At 39.9% G+C, this 22,329-nt stretch overlaps 1 protein-coding gene across 1 annotated transcript in view; it reads right to left on the reverse strand.

Annotated features, from left to right (window-relative positions):
• Positions 1-18,345, reverse strand: part of LOC108790464 (death-associated protein kinase 1-like) — a 63,304-nt gene extending 44,959 nt beyond the window's left edge. Inside the window, exons 1-10 of the mRNA XM_018560726.1 lie at positions 18,330-18,345; positions 14,280-14,384; positions 11,312-11,407; positions 10,139-10,245; positions 8,648-8,762; positions 7,266-7,346; positions 5,375-5,521; positions 5,107-5,200; positions 4,823-4,986; positions 2,979-3,093 (exon numbers count right to left, since the gene is read on the reverse strand). Of these exons, the coding sequence (XP_018416228.1) occupies positions 2,979-3,093; positions 4,823-4,986; positions 5,107-5,200; positions 5,375-5,521; positions 7,266-7,346; positions 8,648-8,762; positions 10,139-10,245; positions 11,312-11,407; positions 14,280-14,315 (955 nt within the window). The 5' untranslated portion in view covers positions 14,316-14,384; positions 18,330-18,345. The remainder of the gene's footprint in view (positions 1-2,978; positions 3,094-4,822; positions 4,987-5,106; positions 5,201-5,374; positions 5,522-7,265; positions 7,347-8,647; positions 8,763-10,138; positions 10,246-11,311; positions 11,408-14,279; positions 14,385-18,329) is intronic.
• Positions 18,346-22,329: the final 3,984 nt, after the last annotated feature.

Below are 22,329 nucleotides of genomic sequence, written 5' to 3' on the forward strand. Positions count from 1 at the left end.
AGGTCTGCAATTTCAGTGTGCTCATCCTTTACCAGTACTTCCATCTTCATTCCAGTCTTCTTCCAGGTTCTGATTCTTTGACCACTTGATTGGCTGGGCCCTGATGACGTAACTCCTGCGCATGCACACAGGAGTGACTTAATCTCGGCCTATGCACTGACCTAAGCATGTGCAGCTCAGTTTACAGATACAAAGTATTGCTGACAGGAAGCTAGAAGCTTTTATGGCAGAAGAGACTTTTCGTTTCACACTTCACTTTCACCTTAATAGACACTTCCAGACTTGGCAGACAAAACATTTTCTGTAATCATACAACTACAACTGACATCCTCTACAACTAAAAACAAAACACCTAAAAGCAGATCAGATTTTTAAAAAATGTTTTAACAAATGCAAACACTCTGAAATTGCAAGTTAAAAATAGGTTGTGCACACTTGCAAATTGTTATGTCTCGTCTCCCAGCTGTTGCGCAGGCACAGTGCAGGCCCTGGGATCTATATGACCGCACTGCAGGCTGGACAGCCCAGAGTTTATAGGTTTTTAACACCACCCTCTTTGTACGTCTTCATGTTCCTATACAGTATTTGCATAAGGGGTAGAGATCATCACTGCACAAAACAGCGTGGCTCCTCTCATGACAGGTTTTTTTAAAACAACAAGTGGCTGATGATAGAGCACTGGAGAGGGAGAAATAGGTGGGGATAGAACTGCCCTATTACACACCTGGTTCCTAGCAGAGAAACAACAGTTATATTGACATACACTGAGTGGCCAGATTATTATGACCACCTGACGTTTGTAGGCAAATTAGCTATAATTAGCTCTAATTTCGCGCTGAAGTTGCTAGAGTTCCAGACCATTATAAATAGGGAAGCAGGTTGTTTTCCCACGACAGTAGAAGTGATTTTCTTCTGAAGATATTGGTAAACAACGCGATTTAACAGCCTTTGAACGTGGGATGATTGTTGGCGCTCGGAGCCATTGAGCGAGTATCAGCAAAACAGCAGAATTCGTTAAATGTTCAAGAGCAGCTGTTGTTAAAGGGTTTGAAGACTGGACTGTCAGCCGAAAATCTGGGTCTGAACGTGCGAATTGTGGCCGTCAGCGACTAGTCAATGTTAGGGCAGAACGGAGAGTGGCAAGACTGGTACAAGACAACAGAAGAGCAACAGTGCAGTGTCAGATTCCTCACATCACCTTTCAACATCTCGTGGAGTCACGCGGCGGCCCAATGAAGTCATCTCGTGGAGTCATCTCGTGGCCCAACGAAGTACTGATGGGGTGGTCATAATAATCCGGCCACTCAGTGCATACAGTATAGTTACACATTGTCTTGGATATAGCGTTAGTGCCTGCACTGTTGACACCAGGTTTATAGTATAATAATCTCACTGTTATGTAAGTACTGCTGTTTTCGATTAGTGAATGTCAAGAATGTTACTATCTCTGTAATTATAAACATGTGGAATCTTGATTGTTAATGGTTGTATGCTTCAGTTGCTGTATAAATAAGGGAAACTGGAGGGGTGAAGGTAGTGGGGTGTACGTTTGTTTATTTGTGTATTGCAAAAATATAAAACACTTTCATTAAAAAAATAATCTGCTTAAAAAAATAAAGCAGTTCCTATAGATAACTTTCCTTGTTTGAATTATTACATCACATAAGCACATCATCAGCCACTAATGCTTTTGAATAGACTAGGCAAGATGGCATATGGATAATATGAAATATGGACAGTGCAAGAGGAAACAGAATGGCAAAATGCATGTATACATATTGTTTTACTTGCAATCTCAGAGTATTTGCACAAATACTTTAGTTCTGCTTTATTATTCCAATCTCTCTTCAGGAGGGAGTTATGATATGGAGCAAGTTCAATTAAAACATTTTTAAAAATGTTTTCCACAGGAAATCTTTTTGCAAAATAATTTCTTGTTTATAACAGTGTGAATACCAAGACGTCTTCCTATTGTATTTCTCCCCAGCTAATCTGATCTGATGAATACTCAAATAGTTACTTATTACATTAATACATTGCCACTGTTGCTCAGTAAAAGTATAAAAAAGACATTGAAGACATGTAGATGTGTTGTAACATGGCGTGCAAAGCATTCAAGATAAAAATAATAATAATAAATATTGATTTGTTTTTTAGTTAAAGCACAACTTCAGCCAAAACTGTTTTTTTAGGTTTGTACAGAGTAGGGAAGGGATAGAAGCCCTGTCAAGATTTTATTGACATATGTGTCCCCCCTGGGGAAATGAAAAGAATATTGCCATCTCACACTATACTTGAGCACATCCTAATGCAGGTGTTGTAATGATTAACTTCTGGTATTGTTAATAACATTTATAGAATGCATCTTTAACACATCATCATTCATGCAAAACATTCAGTTTGATAGCATCAGATAATTATAAAACAGTGCAATATTTAAAGCTGTGCAGGTGTCCTTTAGCAAGGCTTTCCTGCATGGCTCCAAAACTTTGAACTGTGATGCATTTATCTGATTAAATAAAGTCAGATTTGTTTGCATAAATTATGTGCTGACCAGATATCCCACTGGGGAGACTGGAGAGATATGTTGCTAACAACATATCCTTTTGGTTAGATTCCCTTCAAAAGGATTACTAAAGAGAGCACCCTCCTGCTCCTTTGGTGTTGCTCCCTTGACTAACGCAATGTTATAAGAGCAGGCAAGTAGTCTCCTTAGTGCACTTACTGTATGTCTAGTGAGCTGCAATGAGATATGGCTGATAAGGGCTAAGTGTTCTGGTTACATTTTAGGGATTAGGTGTTAAAGCAAGGGTTAACTGCTGGAGGGGATTAAGATTTAAAGCAATATTTGAAGGTTATATTAGCTGTTAAGGACAGAGGGAACAAAGGGTTAAGGGGGTACTCTAGTGTTAGAAACACTTTGTAACATAGGGGCACTTGGTGAGCTGCAGAATTTACACAAGTTAAGTTTTTCTTACCTATCAGCACATTATTTTCTTCAGGCAGAGTATCTAAGTGGCTTCCTATAAGGATAACATGTGGCAAGGAACCAGGTTTATGAGCTAAGCTCAGGAATCGCAGCCAGAAAAGCATCTAAAAGACAATATTAAAAGAGAACTTATGCACAGAGATATAAGAAACATAATCAATATTTAAAAAGATACATATATAACAAGTATATCCAACGCATTCACATGCATGGATTTCCTGCTTATTGGAACCAGCAGCACCTGGGTGAAAGGGGCCTAAGTCTGAAAAGAATAGATTTCACACCAAATGTATCCTTACAAATGTAAAGTTCCTAATCAAACCTTAAAACTTCCTAGATAGCAAGCAATTGAGTTGCAAGTTTGAAAATGACTTACTAAACTATTGCTAGACTTGCCAAGCTTCACAATTGTTTTGCACCATTACAGCAAGTCTGCATTGCAAGTCTTCAGATCAACGTGCTTTGCAAAAGTGCTAATTTAACCTACCACAAGTGTGTGGCAAGTTATCCTTGCTATTTGGGTTATTATGAAGATTGTAACATTCAGACATTTACCCATTTAAGAACTGGATTTCTAGCTTTCCTACTCATACTTGCAAGCTTAAACACATTAACAGTTTAAAGACTTCTCCATTTTTTTAATCAGTTCTAGATTTCTCTAATGCCAATTCCAGAACATTAAAGAAATCTCTTTGTTTTATAATCTATTTGGCCAAAACAATCTCCAAAAACCAATCTAAAGATAAAATGGAGAGGAGAGTTACATTTTCCTGTCTTCAATGGCATTGAAATCCATTTCTTTTTATTTTCTAAACCCTCATTGCAAAACCATTGTCAATTGTCTTTAAAAAATCTACAAGGATGGTATTTGACTCTACAGAGTTGTAAAAATTTACTCCCATGTGCTTAGTATGTTAGAGAAAGTGCATGGTTTATAGCATTCTCCCCCCTCCATACAAAAGACAGTGGAACAGGCTGAAAATAACTCTGGTGGTTATATACACTCACTCTATTTTGTTTGTTCTCAAAAGTAAAACATTGCCATTGAGTAGCTTTTATTATGTAACTGATATACTACTGTAAGAAGAATGAAAATGCAATTTGGCTGGCTGTGTCTGCCTTTGGTACTTTTGAGTCACGTACCCATAATAAGCATGCTTTAAATGATTGTCACAAAGGGGTTGATTTACTAACCTTTTAAACACACCACGAACGTGTATACACCTCTGTAGTGTGTTCCCTCCCAGCATGATCTATGGGAGGAATCGAAACACCTTTGTAGTGTGTACACACCCAGCAGGTGTGTTGTGCAAAGCCCTGCAATGAATTGCAAGGTAATGTGGTGTAAATTAGCTCTAGGTTATGTTGCTTGCGTTGATGAATGCAGGAATGTAAATGCATGAGCTAACCATTTTTGTCTAAACTGTGAAGCAGCATTATATATGCATCATGTGCATGATTTTTCCATATATGGCATTAGTGGAAATATGCTTTTAGAGACTTTTTGGTTGATAAATACGTTTTGCTGTGTGAAAATCACACACACCTGGTGTGTGTGTGTTTAGGTTAGTAAATCACCCCCAAAGTGTCAGAGTTTATTATTTCTATACTTGTTCCAGGTCAAAGCATAAGCATGACAGTCACAGAACTAGCATTCTAAAGAAGAGGTAAAAAAGGTAGCTTCTATTATTTTATCATGAGAGATTCCCTTTAAGTTGTGAATACAAATTTGGATTTATTAAGCATAGGTAAAACTGCTACATTTTGGTTAATCGAAGACATGAGTACTGTCTGATAATAACACTTTATTAAAAACAGATAATAATAAAAAACCTGGTCAATTGCTTGTCTTTGTGCTCCATGCAGGTCACTCTCAATTCCCTTTAGACTGAAGACCAAACAATAGATAGTGTTGGGTCCGCTAGTGTTTAGAAGTAGAGAATGAGTAAAACAGTACTCCATTTGTCCTGCAAAGTCCCATATAACCAAGGAACCATCTGAAAGAAGAGAACAGTAAGAGACACAACTCATGTGCTATGTTTTGAACTCACAAAAATGTTACTGCCTTTGTTGTTTTACCACCTTACCAAAAAAGTAAAAAATGCATAACCACTCACCCTTTAGATCAGCCTGTGAACAGGACACCCCTTGGGTAGAGGGAGGAGTTTCAGGTCCATTAAAATAATACTGCAACACTGAAAGTAGCCCCATCTGTTAAATGAAAATGAGAATAAGCATAGTCACATTTCATATATATGTGTGAAGTTTGGTAATTGAGAGTTTAGCTGGAACTAGAAAACCCAGTCCTAATGTAGGAACATTCTGCAACAACTATGAGATGTTAAGATCTAGAATTGAAATGATGTTTGTATAGGTTTCAGTTACCTCTTTTATTGTGTTGACAAATGTGGTTTTTCCAACTCCGCTATGCCCACAGATAAAGAGCTTCACCTTCTTCCTAGGTCTCCCGCTCTGATTAGCAACCTCCTCAACAGGACAAGGCAAAGAACGTTCCTTCAAGAAAACCATCTGCTGCTCATAAAAAACAGAATTAAAATTACCATAGAAGCTTAAGAGTTAAAGGACATGCAGGCACAATGGGACCACCCCCTGGCACTTTGGTTGCCCAACGCTCACACAAACATGAATGCTCAGCCAAGTCATTAAAATTGAGTGGGATAGGAGAAACATGTCGGGAGACACTGCTGATGCCACTTATTTGTTCTTTTCTAGTACAGACAGCCATCAGGCATGTAACTCAACCCATAGATACAAGATGGTTTACCCAATCCAGACAAAAACAATTGGCCAGGTAGCTGTCATCTCATGTCTACTGGCAGCTTAAGTCTTGAATTTTGTCAAAATGCAGATTATAGTGTTTTCTTGCATTTACATGTGTCCTATTAAATTTGAACTTGTCTATAAATAAGGTGTATAAAAATGGTGTTAATGGCGGGCACCTCCGCGTACCTGCACATACCATTATTTCTTTTTGTCCAAAATATCCCTGTGATTTCCAGGCTGAAGCTGAGGCTCCTAAAACTACGCCTAGGCATGTTCTATAGAAAAATCTCTCATGCAGTACAAATCAAGTGCTATAACATATCCCTGCTTCCCACCACTCACAGCATGTGCACCTGTGTCCATCAGCATAACCTACAGCAAAGAGAGGTGTATAGTTTGAACTGTGGTATTTTGGCAAGGGTGGATGGCATAACCTTTAAATTTGGTTACAAGTTGAGACCACCGTTTGGGTTTGATCAACCAGCAGTGCAGGGGCACTTCTGCAGTAAGTGTCCATATGTGCATAAACATATACACCATTTTTTTGGATCAAATAAAGCTCTTGACCTTTCATGACTAAATAAAAAAGCAAAAAATATCAGAAAAATTCTTGAAGGATCAATACTCTAAAATTGTATATGCCGCATTGAAGAGTCCTCTGAAATGATCAGCGCATCTCAAGTATGGTTAAAGCTTGCTTTTCGAGCAAGTTAAAATAATCACCATAATAATAATAATAATACAGAACAAGCCTTACCTTGGGCTAAAATGTTAGTATTTGTCCAATACTAACTTTGACAAAGACCCAGAAGATCGAAAACCCATGATCCCAAAATATATGCTTACTATGTATTTTAATTATGGCTTTGGCAATGGTTTTAAAGAGTATGTAAAGCCATTTTTTTCATTTTTGAAGAATAAGGAGGAATTAAAAATGTCAAATAAATACAGACACACAATCACACACACCCATACACACATACAGTAGGTTGAACTGGATGGACCCCTACTATGTTACTATGTCTCTATTACTGTATGTGTTCCTATTGGGATAAATCACACTACTATATTCGTCCTGGTTACTATTGTCACTGAGACAGGAAGTGAAGGGAAACCAAAAATGTAAGAGTTGTCGTCACAGCATAAATCATTGGTAAATCTTCCAATAAAGACAAAGGTGCTGCAGACTACTGTCTATGGTGGAAATTCCACTCACTTTTGGTCTCCCCAATGAGACACAGACAGAAAAAAACATAACAGGGGTTTAAACTCTTCACTACTCTATCCAAAGCTAAGAGAATCCTTTACATACACTTTAACATGATCAAATAAAAGAAAGTATTCAACATACTTTGGATGTGCTGATCGCTTTAGAGGAATCTTCCATTTGTGACCCTTCAAAAGCACACAAATTGTGCACTCCCAGAGAAGATGCTGGGGAATTTTTTACCAGAATGAGCTGACCTTGTTTGATTGATTATATGCCACGTACCTGGGTTTGGTTCTGGATCAGCCTTATAACCCCAGATGGAGCTTTTATTTTTATTGCTTCATCGAGAGCAGTGAGCCCACTCTAAAAATTAAAGCCAAAGATAAGTTGAGAGACAAATTATTGACTTACTGCAACAAGAACAACACCTGTACAAGTTGTATCTCCATCGTGACAACAAATGCAGACAGCGGGCTATAAAAATCAGGCAACGCAAGAAACTATAGACGTTCAATGTTAACTGTAGTCTCTGATGTTCTTTTTTTTCCCCCTGGGGAAGATTTATCTTCATTATAGAAAATCTGAGCACTTCTCATTGGTTCTAAGAACTCTACTACTCTTTTTCCAACGAAATGTAAACATTAAAGTCATGTAAGGGAGTGACTTGAGTGTAGTAATTTTAATCCATTACACTAATTGTTCATGGAAGCCTTAAAAATAGCTAAAGTTCCCATAAATATGCCCAGTTCTTTAATATTTGTCTGGCAATGTTTTTAGAAGCCTTTGGCCTTGCAGCACTTGGGTCCCTGGTTTGAATCCAGGTACTCACTGTGCTTGTGTGGGTTTCCACCAAGCATCCCAGTTTACTCCGTGCACTCCAAAGACTTGCTGTTAGGTTAAATTACTCCTGTCTAAATTGGCCCTAGTGCGTATGCATATGAGATTGGGACCTTAGACTGTAAGCTCCTTGAAAGCAAGGACTGATGTGAATGGATAATATGTAAAGTGCTGCATAAATTGACAATGTTATATAAATACCTGTAATAAATAAATAAGCCTACGGTGTAGGTGTTATATGAGGTACTGAGAATCTGTGTGAGCCTCACAATTTGGTGTTATCAGATCATTTTTGGTAAACAGCAGATTTGACTATAGCCTCAATGTGTAGATTCAGGATTACTTCTTATCCAGAAACAGTATTTATTTGTTGGACTTGTACGGAAACAAGCAAATGGGATTGGGGTTGCTTTATATCCTGGGTCTGCCGTCCATCTTGATCTACTCCTGCAGATACATTTTTCATTATGGCCGGGGACAGTGCAAATTTGTTTCCATTTCCTGGTTTAGATTAGCAGTAAATGCCCAAGACTTTATGTTTTATCATCTTTCTGTAGCCCACTGCATTTTCCCCCCAAAATATCTGTTCAGATTGGGGGATAGTGATGGATAGGAAAGACACATAACATGTTCTAGCTCTCTATGGAAAAAACAACCCCTGTACTCACAGTTATGGCAGACTGAAATTATGGAATTTGGCTTTTCCATGCAGCCTGTTTGTCTATTATAGGCTTTGCATCATGGTCTTTTCATAATTAATCTTTGGCAAGAGGTTTGCACTGTTCAATTTACTTCCACAATATTATACTGTACTTGATAATACTCACCGAGTTTCTACTCAGAAGGTCAGTCTGGTATTGCAGAGCAAGTGTGATCAGAAGTTCTAAGTTCTCTTTGGCTGCCCCTCTCAGAAGGGTGAATACAAAATTCTCTTTGTTCTGTCGAGAACAAGACATGAAAGTGACACTTATAAATATATGTCAGTAAATATACTTTTATCATTTGCTATATACAATAATATATAGTTTGGTAAACTAGTACCACATGCTCCTATTTTATTTATCTCTCTCCGTTACTTCTAGTCCTATTTAAATAAAACTTGCTGGCCATTTCTATTTTCAAAATAAAGGTGTTCAGGTGTGAACAGGGGCCATTGAAAATCATGGTAATTCTTGTGTTGGGTGTTTAAAAGCAATTTTCCAACTGCTCAAAAACGCCTTAGATTGCACAAAACAAAATCATTATTTTATTTACTTTAAAGTGTATCTCAACCATACTATCTTCTCTACACTACACAATCCCCATTTCTATGTAATGGAGATGAGGAAAGGAGGATGTGTTTGTAGTCAGATGCAATATGTTGTTTTGGGTTACGTTGGTGCAAAAATGTTTGTTTTTGGACTTTAATTAAAAAACAATAATATAGTATAGGGTGTTAAGGCAGTAATATCAAAGGTCCAATCAATACAGAAATACAGTATTTAGGTTCTACACTCATTAGTATTAGAAAAGAAGGGCAATGTGGCCCACTTATTACTTAGAATTTAGGGGCACAACATCATTTAAAATTGATTAGGGAGGAAGGGATAGGTTTTATAATCTCAAATATTGAATATTCTCTGGTTAACTGTCCCTTATGAAGTGTCAATAAGGGGGCATGAGTGTCACTCCACACAAGCAAATTACTTCAGAGTCCTTCTAGTTCCAAGGACAAGACATAACAATGCTGGGATATGCATGTTTCCCTGCTTAGAGTAGACATAATCCTTAAATACTGTTTTCACTTTTTTATCCTATTTCACATCTCAGTGGTGCCGATCTTCTGCGTCCTCTCTGTATCCACTTCCTGTCTCCATGCATGTACTCCAGTCTTGTAATTATTGCATTTAATTTCTTGGGGTGGTTTTCCAAATGGTGGCAACAGGAAAAACATGCCTGTAAAATGTGTGCTGAAACGACCACATACAGTCACCACTGATGCTCGTGTGACAAGGTTGCAACACAGGAGCACAACTTGGGGACAGGGACAGAGTGTTTACAGTAAGTGTCTGAACCAAGATCTTCTGGCAGCCTTACCTGGTATTATTTTACATTGAAAGCTTTTCACTTCAAAAGATTAAAAATTACTTGTAAATGACATTACCATGGTAAACCTTATATGAGACATAAATGAGAGCACAAATTGAAGCTTCGTGTGATAAGTTATATTATTAAAGGCTTACATAATTATATTATATAAAATCAAATAGATAAAATATTATTTATATTAAAAATAGTGGATACGGTCTTCATTTACTACAGCACGGATTCTTACCCAATTTTGTATTGTAGGATTTGCTCCTTTCTTCAGTAAAGCCTGGCAGATGTTAGCGGAATAACCAGCACTTTTCAAGAATGCAGCCAAATGTAAAGGAGTATTGCCGCACTAGAAAACCAACATCATATACACATGATTTTACTTAAAGAAGTTTTAAAGTCACAGCATATGCTATCCTGTTATAACCTCAGCACTGTAATAGGCATACATACTAGAATTGTTCTTGATAATGCAATCAAAGCTTACTTGAATAAATCCCTTTCATATAGTGAGCGCTGCCTTATGTATGCCCATCCTGAAGCACTTCAAAGTTTGATACTCAGATTTCTATGTCACTCTCTTGTGCCTGTTCACATCTGAGCCATGTGCATACTCAATGCTCAGAAAAAGTAAAGGAGCTGCTTGGTACATAATCTCACTTTTTTTGGCCCCAATAGACTTCAATATTCACGTATGAGAAAAAACTATAAATGCGCAATTTCAGTTCAAACAACCATCTCCTAGTAACTAGCTTTACACTGGCTAAAACAAAAACACTCAAGCTTGAAAACACACAAAATCGTGTACAAATGTCGAAAAAAAGGTGTCACACGTCAGCTCTAAAGCTCGTGAACTGAGCAATCACAAAACACTGACTGCTCGGCTCATGGTCTTCTCCCTGTAGTCACCGCTCCCTGCAGGGATTTCCCCTCTCTCTCTGGTCCTCCAGCGCTTATTGGAGGGACAGACAGTAGAGAGGGTGGGCACAGCTCAATCAGGCAGCAGGGTGGATCCCGACAATATTGTAGGGATCTTTTCCACCTGCAGCGCGGCTTTGTGCTGTCAACAAAGAGCAGGCAGTAGCCCACTAGATGCTGACTTTGGGTCACAGGAGTATATTAGTAAATGTACTCTTTTGATCCTAAAAAAGGACTATAATAAAAAAAAGATTTGGCCATAATTCCCTTTTAAGTAGTAGCCTTTCATACTCCAGAAAGAAGCAGGATATCCATCTCCTCCACAGTACACATTTATACATTATTTTATTTTGAATTTTTGTCGAGAGCAAAGGAGCCGCAGTGAGGACTATTTATAAGAAAGCGCAGCCAGTATTTTTCTTGCTACACTATTATGGTTTAAAATGCCTTAGCTTTACATTGTTAAAAGAAACTGTTGGTCTTGCACACTCACACACCTTATCCTGCAGGTTTGTGTCAGCTCCATTAGCTAGAAGGAAATTGACAACTTCTAAGCTTTCACCTAGAATGGCTTCATGAAGGAGGGATGAGCCCTGAAACAGAGAAACATCTGAGAGATTGTTGTCTGCAACAAAATACAAAAATGGCAGCAAAGAAAAAAGAAAAATAATAAATGAAGAGAAAGGGTAACACGGTTATAACTTGAAAAAAATGAATGATAGCAAACAACTGCAAAAGCACACAAAGCTTTTAGAGAAGTGAAGGGGATTTATGACAAATAAGTCAATCATAAATGCAGGATTAAAGATTTTAAAAACTTTAAAAACAGTTACTAATACAACACCAATTATGGGTTATTTTTCTAACAGGAAACAAGCAAGTCTAATATTTAATTCACTGATATATAAAGGGTAGGCTAATACCATTCTATATGTAATTGCATTTTTAGACACCCCTGGCTCAGATCTGAAGTAACCAGTATGGAAGATGCAGTTGTTCAAGGGCTGCACATTGATTCAATACAGTCCCTGTGCAAATGTTGTTGCAGTCCACCTTGAAATCTATTAGCTGAGAATGGATGGCCATAGATACCAAAGTGCATTCTGACATAGAGATATACTCCAATCACCCTAAGGCTTGTCTGCTTTCCAGGCTCAGATGTGAAGTAACCAGTATGAAAGATTCAGTCGTTCAAGGGTTGTACATTGCTTCAAAACAGTCCCTGTGCAAATGTTGTTGCTGTCCACCTTGAAAACTATTAGATGAGAATGGGTGGGCATAGATACCAGAGTGCAGTCTGACATAGAGATATACTCCCATCATCCTCAGGCTTGTCTGCTTTCCAGTGGCTCAATAAATATGCTGGAGGTCACCAAGTGTTCCCATTGAAAGAATTGTGGTTTTCCCCAAAATGTTAGCCGGGGGTGTCTGGTGTTGCCCACAGATATCTGAATGCTGCCTAATCGGTCTGAACCACCTGGGACAGGCGAGTGTCACCACATGTTTTTCCAGCACAGGCGCTGGACACGATTTGCATAAAGAGAGGCCTGGGTTCCAGGATCCTCATGTATATGACCACTCTTTTTGGCAGCATGCGGTGTGAAAGGTCTTTCACCCCAGAAAATTGGGAGGTGATGTCAGCAGAGGTGTCTGTATGTAAAGGACTTAGAAACTGAATATTCACAATGTTGACACTTCATGGAATGTCCATAAAACACCACCAATGTGTTTTTACTAAGATGGCTACTTTTGCAGGAAGGTGTATGAGTAACTTAATGGAGAAGTATGGGGAGAGTAAAATGTACTGTTCCCAATAGGTAGAGCTGTTGTGTGATACTTAGAGATGTCACACACAGGTTCTATTAATCTAGAGCTGAGCAATCACAAACTGCTGATCACTCAACTCACCAGACTTCTTCTGGGTTCAGCATCTGTGACCTCTTGATTGGCCGGTTGGCATGACAGTGTGCCGGCTAGCATGAGAGTTACTTCATCTCGGCATGCAAAGGCTTTGCACTGATCTGCGCATGTGTGGCTCAGTGCACAGAAAAAAGAAACATTGCTGACATAGAGGTAGGAGAATTTTGGAAGAAGAGACTTACACATCTCTTCTACTATAAAATACCTACATGTCAGCAATTTTCCCGCATGTTATTTTTCTTCTGCTTTAAACACACATCTTCACTTTATGGGAACAAAAATAATAATTCACATTTGTTCAGTTCTCTTATTTTCTGCTCACATGAGCCAATGACGTAGAGAAAAGAAGGGACAGCCCTGTACTTGGTCTGCAGACTGCAAATTTCATATAACAGAGCTGTTATTGCTACTAAAATAATTTGTTCAGCCAGTCCTGATATTCAGACAGCCCTGCCAGATCAGGGCCATTTTCTCCGTGGCCCCTGTTTGCCCACAGCCTGTGACTCACATTTGACTAGCCCCTAGTGCTGCCACTGTACAGAGGATTGAGAGATGAAAATACCAAGTCAATACTGGCGCGCCTTATGGAGCACTCGAGACTGTAGCTTCTGTGACAGCTTCTATGACAGAAGCTGTGACAGAAGCTGCAGTTAGTGACCGCTGAGACAGGTGGCGCTGTGATTACAGCGCCACGGTCTCAGTGATGACACAGAGGAGGCGAAGAACGTCTATTCTTCGTCTGCTCTATGGTTATCTCGATCGTCGCCGCTGCTCGGTTTTAATACGAGTGATCTCATTAGATCACTCGTATTAAACGAGCAGTGGCTCCTGCTGCTGAACTCGATCGCCGCCGCCGCTGCTCGGCTTTAATACAAGTGATCTCGTTAGATCACTCGTATTAAACGAGCAGTGGCTCCTACTACATGCCCGGCGCCCGAAACTGCATGTCTCGGGTGTCAGGATTCGCTCCATAAGACGCAGGCACTTTTTCCCCCTCCTTTTGGGGGGAAAAAAGTGCGTCTTATGGAGCGAAAAATACGGTAGTTGCATTTAAAATATATGTAATAGTTTTTAATTGGTACAATTTATAATGAATATGTTAATGGTTTCTTGCATTGTTTTCTATATCCTCTACCTCCTCTTGTATCACTGACCCCCTCCCTTTTAGATTGTAAGCCCTCTTGGGCAGAGCCCTCCTTACCATCTTGTCTTGAATTGTATTGTGATTGTAATGTCTTCCCATATGTTGCAAAGCGCTGCGCAAACTGTTGGCTCTATATAAATCCTGTATAATAATAATATTAATATCCTCCTGGAGCTCAAGTTAATTTTCCGTAAGGCATTATGCGCTTTAGTAATCGAGACATTTTTGGACATACTAATTAGTAACTCATCATACATTTCTTTATTCAGAATAGATATGATACAGTATTAATACACTAAATTACATAGTGGTAAAAATAGAAGTCAGTAAAACAAAATTTATTCAAATAAATGTCCAAAACAGGCCTACTTTAATTTGAGTTGTATCATTGCCAGTTATACCTTAATACTTTGGTCATTTATTGCACCAGGGGTCATCGAAAGAAGTTGTTTAAGTACTTTCAGGTTTCCTCCAAAAGCCGCAAAATGCAAAGGCGTTAACCCGCTCTGTATAGAATACAATATCACACATATTTATATACCACAATAATGAATGGTGAGGAGCCACATTAAACAAATATGTCTGTGAAGGTTCTTATTCATCTAGGACTCTAGGTCATGGAATATCTGTAGAAAATAAGTCAAGGCAACTGGACTTGCTGTATTTTTCTTGAAGACGTTTCGCTGGTCATCCAACTAGCTTTCTTAATTCAGTATTTCTACAGCTGAGTGACACACAAATAAGATACATTTTTGTTGTTAAAGGAGAATTATGAGGTAGTGCTTTTCACTTAGCCTCATAATCTGAGCCGACTTGTAACAATGAAACTGTCACAGGTCGGCTCACTAGATCGGGAAGTGAGCGAACACAGCGAACATGCAGAGAGCCGTGACAGGGGAGTGACCGGATTCTCCCCTCCCCTGTCCGATCCTCCAGCGCTGACTGGCGGAATGGACGGGGGAGGGTACAGCTGGCTCTGCCTCTAGATAGGCAGAGCCAGCTGTTAGTCACGCAGCTGGGCGGAACCAGACATAATTGTCGGGATCCGTTTCAGCTGCGGCGTCTCAGTATACCGCGAGCTGCAGCTCGCGGTATACTGAGCTTTAGGTAACGGGAGAACACTAGTTTGTGTCCTCCCGTTACCCCATTGGAGAACTATGGGGAAAAGCCCTAACCCCATAGTTCTCCTTTAAGGTACTTGAATGCATTTTTAAGATTTAACTCTTGAGTTAAAGTGCTGCATGCCAAAAAAATCAGCAAAAAAAAAAATACTTTTTTGCTTAAAGCATTACGGTCTGTAGTGAAAACCCCCCAATAATGTCTGACTGCTTAATTCAGTGGATTGTCTCTTATTACCACATTCTAGCGGCTCATGTGATTATCACGAACAAATCTTCTTACTTAGCACTCTGGAAAGAGGAAGTGACTTTAGTACTTTTGCCAGCAACCACAGAACAGGAACAAGTATACAGGTGAAACTCGAATAATCAGAATATCGTGCAAAAGTAATTGCAGTAAGTTCTGCAAAAGGGGCCCAAACCAAGTACTGAGTACACATGCATGCTTGTACTTTTCAGAGGTCCGATATTGTTCTATGTACAATCCTTGTTTTATTGATTGCATGTAATAATCTACTTTTTTGAGGTTGTGGATTTGGGGTTCTTGGGGTTGAATTATCTTGCTTTGCATGTAATGAGTCTATCTCATATATTAGTTTCACCTTTTAAGTTGCATTAGTGAAATAAATGAACTTTGCACGATATTCTAATTATTCGAGTTTCACCTGTATGTACCTGAACTGAAGAGACTTAGATTTGTTCAATGAAAGTCAAGTTTGACTTTTGAAACATAGAAAAGCAATGCCTTGGAAAAACCACTACTTCAAATTCCATCTACCCATTAAGGCATTTTAATATTTTCATAACTCCTCTGATGGGCTGAGGGCTCTTGGGAAGAGTAATGAGGTTGGGTTCAGTAATATTTTCAGCAGCCTATATACTAGGGATGTCCTGATACCACTTTTTCAAGACCAAGTACAAGCACAAGTACTGTCCCTACAATTACTTGCCGGTACCACTTACTGATACTTTTTCTTAAAGGGACATGTGATATTTTTTCTAAAACAATACAGGCTAATGCTTTTAAGGCAGTTTCTCACCAGGGCTGCGTACAGATCTCAATAGAGCTGAATACACAACATGTCACCAAAGCTGAATACACAACATGTCACCAAAGCTGAATACACAACATCCCAGATAGCAAGGATAACTTGCCACAAACTTGTGGCAGGGTGAAATTGTAATTCTTGTTAACTTGCTGCACACATTCCTGGCAAGTTGTAGACTTGCAGAACACTTGCAGCACAAGTTCTAGTTGACACTTTTTGAATTTGTAGCAAATTTGCTTGGCAAGTCTACAGCAAGAGTCCTGCAGGTGTTAGCAAGAGCTCTGCAAGTGTACAGCACTTTTGCAAAGCACATTGATCTGAAGACTTGCAATGCAGACTTGCTGTAATTGTGCAGCAAAATTGTGAAGCTTGGCAAGTCTAGCAATAGTATAGCAAGTCATTTTCAAACTTGCAACTCAATTGCTTGCTATCTGGGATGTCACCAACGCTGTGAATACACAACATTTCACCAAAGCTGAAAACACAACATGGCACCAAAGCTGAATACACAACATGTCACCAGAGCTATATACAGATCTCTACAGCTCTACAGAGCTATATACAGAGCTATATACAGATCTCCACATGCCACCCTGGGTGGCATGTGGATCTCTCCAGGGCTCTGAGGGAAGTGGCTATGCTGAGCGGGCAGGTGTCTGTGGGAGAAGTGATAGTACACCAGCCTGAAATAGTGAGTTGAACTGGCAGGTGCAGGCTACGGGGCTATACTGTGTGGTGTGGGGCTGTTTATGGCGGTGCCTGTGTTGGGAAGGAGGAGATATAGAACCAGACAGGCACTGCCAAGGACAGCTACTGCCTGGTCCCCAGCAGGCTATCTGAGGTTCCCACAAGCAAGGGAACTCAGGCAGCCGCTGTGGTTTAAAAATTTAAAGGGTCGGTATCGGCCTTAAGAATCAGGGCATTTTCACGAGTACAAGTACAAGTGAAAATGCCCGGTATCGGCCACGATACTTGTATCGGTATCAGGACATCCCTACTATATACAGAAAACTCTCAGCCCCTGCCACCAGCCATGATCTGCCTGCACAGCATGGAGAAGTACAGAGACCCAGTTATGACATCACTCCGTCATTATAAGGTATATATTGGAAACAAAAAGGTTTTGTTTAGAAAAATAATTAGCATGTTGATGAGGAGGGGAAGAAGGAATCAGGGAAGGCAAAATATAAGCAGATTAATCCTCAGTTTTTTTTTTTTTAGCATGTAATTTTTATTGGAAAAAAAACAGAAAAAAAACTTCTGCATACATACAGAACGCATAATAAGAAACGAAACATCGCCATAACTGAGCGTTGACTAACATAGATGAATATGAACAATCAATCTTAATGTTTGTGTTAAATCACAATCAAGCCTTACAGCCCGGGGGGGTAGGGGTACACTTGAAAAGAAATAGGGTCTAAATTGGAGCATAATGTAGACATATAAAAATATCAATATTACATTTTAGTACCTAAGAAACATAGATATGGACACAAGCAGTGCCATCAGCCTTGCTATGTAGTATTGGACATAAAGGGGTCAGTCTGGAGGCATCAAGTATTGGCAGCCTACAGGACATCTAGTGCACCAAGTGATCCATCGAGTTTTGAGGTGAGATACCACTTAGTGAGTTGAAATGTCGTCATAATTTCCTTCAGTCGGTTTGTATGAAGCTCAGTCACTAGGAATGTGGACCAGGTGGCAAAGAAGTTTGCAGTGAGGGGTTGGTTTATCTGCGCATCTAGCAGGTCAAGGGACATCAGTTTGTGTAGGAGGTCTTTTACTACTTTTATTGTGGGGGGGCTTGGGAGCAGCCAGTTAGTTAGTGTCGCCTTCTTTGCCGCCAGTAAACATAAGTGTTCCCATCTAGATGGTTCACGAGGGACAGCTATGCCTGCCGTGGTAGCCGTATGAAATAGGCAGAATATCGGGCATATTTGTCTGTGGGTACCAGATATAGAGGTAATATACTGGAGCACCCCTGTCCAAAAAGATTGAATAAGGGGACATAGCCAAATTAGGTGGTCTAAATCCGGTGATGGGGCTTGGCATTTGGGGCAGGCCGTCAGCCAGTCCGGGGGAGAATTTTTGTATCGAATATTGAAGGCATAATATGCTCTATGTATTATTTTGAATTGGGTTAATCCTCAGCTTTTATACTGAAAATACTGCTCTCCTGGACCTTATTCACGCTGGGTCCTAACATCATACAACATGCAGTTTTATGTGTTTTTTTCTTGTCTGTCACCTTGAACTTCCAATTCCAAAAACACATGCTTACCGCATTTCGGCAAAGAATGTCATGTCCATCCTGCAGCAGTTTGAGTACGTCTTCTAAGTCATCATTATGGGCAGCATAATGCAACGGTGTATTCCCATTCTAAAAAGGATTGTTAACACACACAATGGGTTGGACTTGATGGACATATGTCTTTATTCAACCTCAAATACTATGTAACTATGTAACATAATTACTCAGAGGTGTGTTATTTCAGTTACACTCTATATTCTGAGCTTAAGGTGTAAAGCTATGGTGCAGAGTATACATGTATCAAGGGATGAATATTACAGGTATGTAAATGGTATAAAAAGATACAGGAACATGAGATCAGAAAGCTTGTATGTGTTTTTACATTTTTTAGGCTTTTTTTTGCTGCCTGTGCCCCACAGGAGAAATCGCCTTTCATTTCCTGTCCTCATGACAAGAGTGAGAGGAATGGGAGGTGATGGGAAATGTCTCCAATGAAAGCAAACATAATGATGCTGAGCAACAATGAGAAGTTATATGTGAGTAGAGGATTTACTACATTCACTGGAGTGCTAGTACTAGGAACAGTACAAAGCAGCACAGATCTCCCAAACAGGGACACAGACAGCAATCAAAATATCACAGAAAATGTAACCCCTCCCCATTACATAAAAACAGGCTTTCAATGCTATCTGTTCCCCAATCGGAGAGGTTTCTCCTTATTTTTTGTCTCAGTGACCTCACAGGAAATAAGGGAAAATCTCCCCAATTTGGGCAATCAATACCTCACAGAGGTTCTACCCCCTCTTCTACCTTCTCTTCAAAACTGAATGTTCCTTTAAGGAACAAACAATAAAAATATGATAAGAGACAAACTAATAACTATAAGGTCCTGTGTCAATGGGGTTTTGGCGATGGAATCAGTTAGACATCAGTTTAAGAATTAATTGACAGGATCATTTGACCTTCTTCCTACCTCATTCACACGGGTTTTGCATTATTATAGACTTGAATGGGAATGCAAACCCCGCTTAAAGCATACAAAAGCCCATTGACACAGGTCCTAATAGTTATTTTGCTCTGTTACTGAATACTGAATGCTTTTAAAAAAGTATTATTAGACTGAACGTTTTACCTCATCAGCAGACAAATGCAAGCAGGGCATTCTTTCCAGATTTCTCTGTTCCTGCTCTCTTTAGTTGTAGTATGTCTAAGAAAGGAACACTATATCAGAAACACATTACACAAAACACATACAGCTACAGATAGTGTGTGCATTATCAGTGATGTCTTTTGTAGTATTGCAGGGGAAGCAACTCTAGAGAGGTGAACAACATGGAAAAGGCCAAAGATTACCAAAAAAGCAGCGTGCTTTTTTTTAACAAAAAGTAACTTAGAGTGCAATGGTTAGTAGCAATCAAAGCAGAGCTTAGTAGTAACTAATACAGAGTTCAGTAACACAAGCAACACAGAATGCAGGGATTAGTAGTGAGTAATGCAGAGTTCAGTAGCCAGTAGTATTTCAGAGTGCAGGGGTCAGTTGTATGCAATGTAGAGTACAGAGGTCCGTAGCAAGTAACGCAGAGTGCAAGTGTCAGTAGAAGGTAAAGCAGAGTTCAGAGGTCAATAGTACGTAACACACAGTGCAGAGGTCAGGAGTAATTAACACACATCCATCCAAAACTTTAATAAGAAACGAGGGGAAATCTCTCTTCAAGGACGGAAATCCTCCCTTAAACATCCCCTTGGAACACTGCTCCATTCAACAAAGCTGCTCAGGGAGGTTTAGCGCTGTTAATAATTAGAGCAGTGTTGGGGGGAGGGGGGGGGATCAGACCTTTGGGGATATTCTAACCACTCACAGCATTGCATTTAGCAGTTAAATTAAAAAAAGAGGTGCACTGAAATGAAAATTTCAAAACCGAAATGAAAAAAAAGTCAGGCGCAACCCAAAAATTTATTTTTGTTATTTTCACTTTTTCAAATATTTTATTTTTATTTATTTTTTATAAACTTTTTAATATTTTAATTGTATTTATTTATTTTTATTAAATATTTTCATTTTCTCTTTACTTCTAGGGACTTCTTGTAAATATTGGGGGCCTAGACCCCTGATATTTCCCTTTTAAAATAGAAAAAGAGATTGAGGGCAGAGTATGTTTACTATAACCACAATCATGAATGAACAGGAGGTGGTGTAGATCACTTCCCATTCATTCATAATTGAGGATATAGTAAACATACTATGTCCTCAATTATTTACAAACACTCAGGGATCACTGATCACTGAGTGTTTGTACTTCTTTTCTTCCCGACAGCTGTCACAGGAGGCTGAGCAAGCGGAGCTCAGCCTGCGGTGACATCGCTGGCTGTCTCCGCCCACACCGCTCTCGTGATCTGTGACAGGAGGCTGAGTGGTGCTTGGAGAAGAGACGTTGGCCGCTCACAGCGCTCTCCTCCCACAGCGCTCAGTTGCCTGTAACAGTTTCTCTCCTCCCCGCTGGGACACAGAGCAGCATGCAGCGGGGAGGAGAGAAAGAATGGATGCACCACTATAGTGGCCAGAAAATTACCCTTTCTGCATTTTGCCAAAAGTGCAATTTTCGTCTGATATGTTTCACCGGTCGATATATGGGTGCATCCCTAAAAAAGAAAATAATAATAAAATAAAAGAGCTCCATATTTATTACTGTATATGCAGCCTGACTGCATAACAGTAATCAAAAATGAGGGTTCAACTTAGCTGTCTCTTCAGTTACCTCTGTAGTTGCATGTACTGTAAAGTAATTTATCCTGAAATATCACAACAGAGGCTGTGAAATGGGATTTAAGGTCATTTCTGACAGGCCGATACCGAGTATTTGGGCGAGTACTCGCTCTGATACTTACCCCCTATACCGGAATTTCCGGTCAGAGGGAGATTTCCTCTGACCAGCAGTACCGCGAGGGAACATGGAGCCGACTTCCCAGCCAATCAGCATTGAGCCGGCAAAAAAGCATGGACATGGCTTCCTGGCCAATCAGCATTGAGCCGGCCAATCAGCATGGAGCCAAGTACTCAATACCAAAAAAAACTGAATCGGTTTAATTAAAGTTTAATTTTACCACAATGCCTACAGCTACAGAGGTAAGTTAGTGTTTGAGTTAGGGATGCACCGATACCGATAATAGTATCTGTATCACGGCCGATACCGAATATTTGGACGAGTACTCGCTCTGATACCTACCCCCTATACCGGAATTTCTGGTCAGAGGGAGATTTCCTCTGACCAGCAGTACCGCGAGGGAACATGGAGCCGACTTCCCAGCCAATCAGCATTGAGCCAGCAAAAAAGCATGGACCTGGCTTCCCGGCCAATCAGCATTGAGCCGGCCAAACAGCATGGAGCCAAGTACTCAATACCAAAAAAAACTGAATCGGTGCATGGTTATTTTGCAGCTTGTTTGGAATATATAAATAATTTAATGTGTATAGTCAGGACACAGGTTTACTTTAAAACTGGCTAGCTTCTAGCTTGCTGAATTCCACCACTTCCTTATATCTTTTGAGGATTCATACATGAGGATCTCTGGACCCTAGCTATGCCCACCCAATAGTGGCCCAGGTGTTACATTTTAGTTAATGTAGCACTAGGAATGAGATTCCAGAAAGTAGCATTAAAGCTTAGGCATACACCTTACAACCATCGCACGACTTTCGTTGTGCGATGGTTGTAAAATGATTAAAATTTCGTACGATCTGCCCATCTTGAGGGGCGGGCTTCTGATGATTGCAGAGCTGAGCAGGCAGTGTGTGCTTGCGCACACCGGCCCGTGCGGCATTCGTCTTCCGAGCACGCCACCAACCCGCCGAAAATCATACGATTTTCAGTAGGTTTTCCAGCGTGCTTGGAAGAGGAAAGTCGTGCAACCTTACAGTAGAAGCGGTCGTACACTGCCCATACACCTGCCGATTATCGTACGATCGCGGGATAATCGGCAGGTGTATGGCAATTTAGAGTTAGCTTAGGGTAAAGGTGCCCATACACTTTAC

Source organism: Nanorana parkeri, unplaced genomic scaffold (assembly GCF_000935625.1).
Source record: "Nanorana parkeri isolate BGI_ZX_2015 unplaced genomic scaffold, ASM93562v1 scaffold476, whole genome shotgun sequence".
NCBI lineage: Eukaryota > Metazoa > Chordata > Amphibia > Anura > Dicroglossidae > Nanorana > Nanorana parkeri.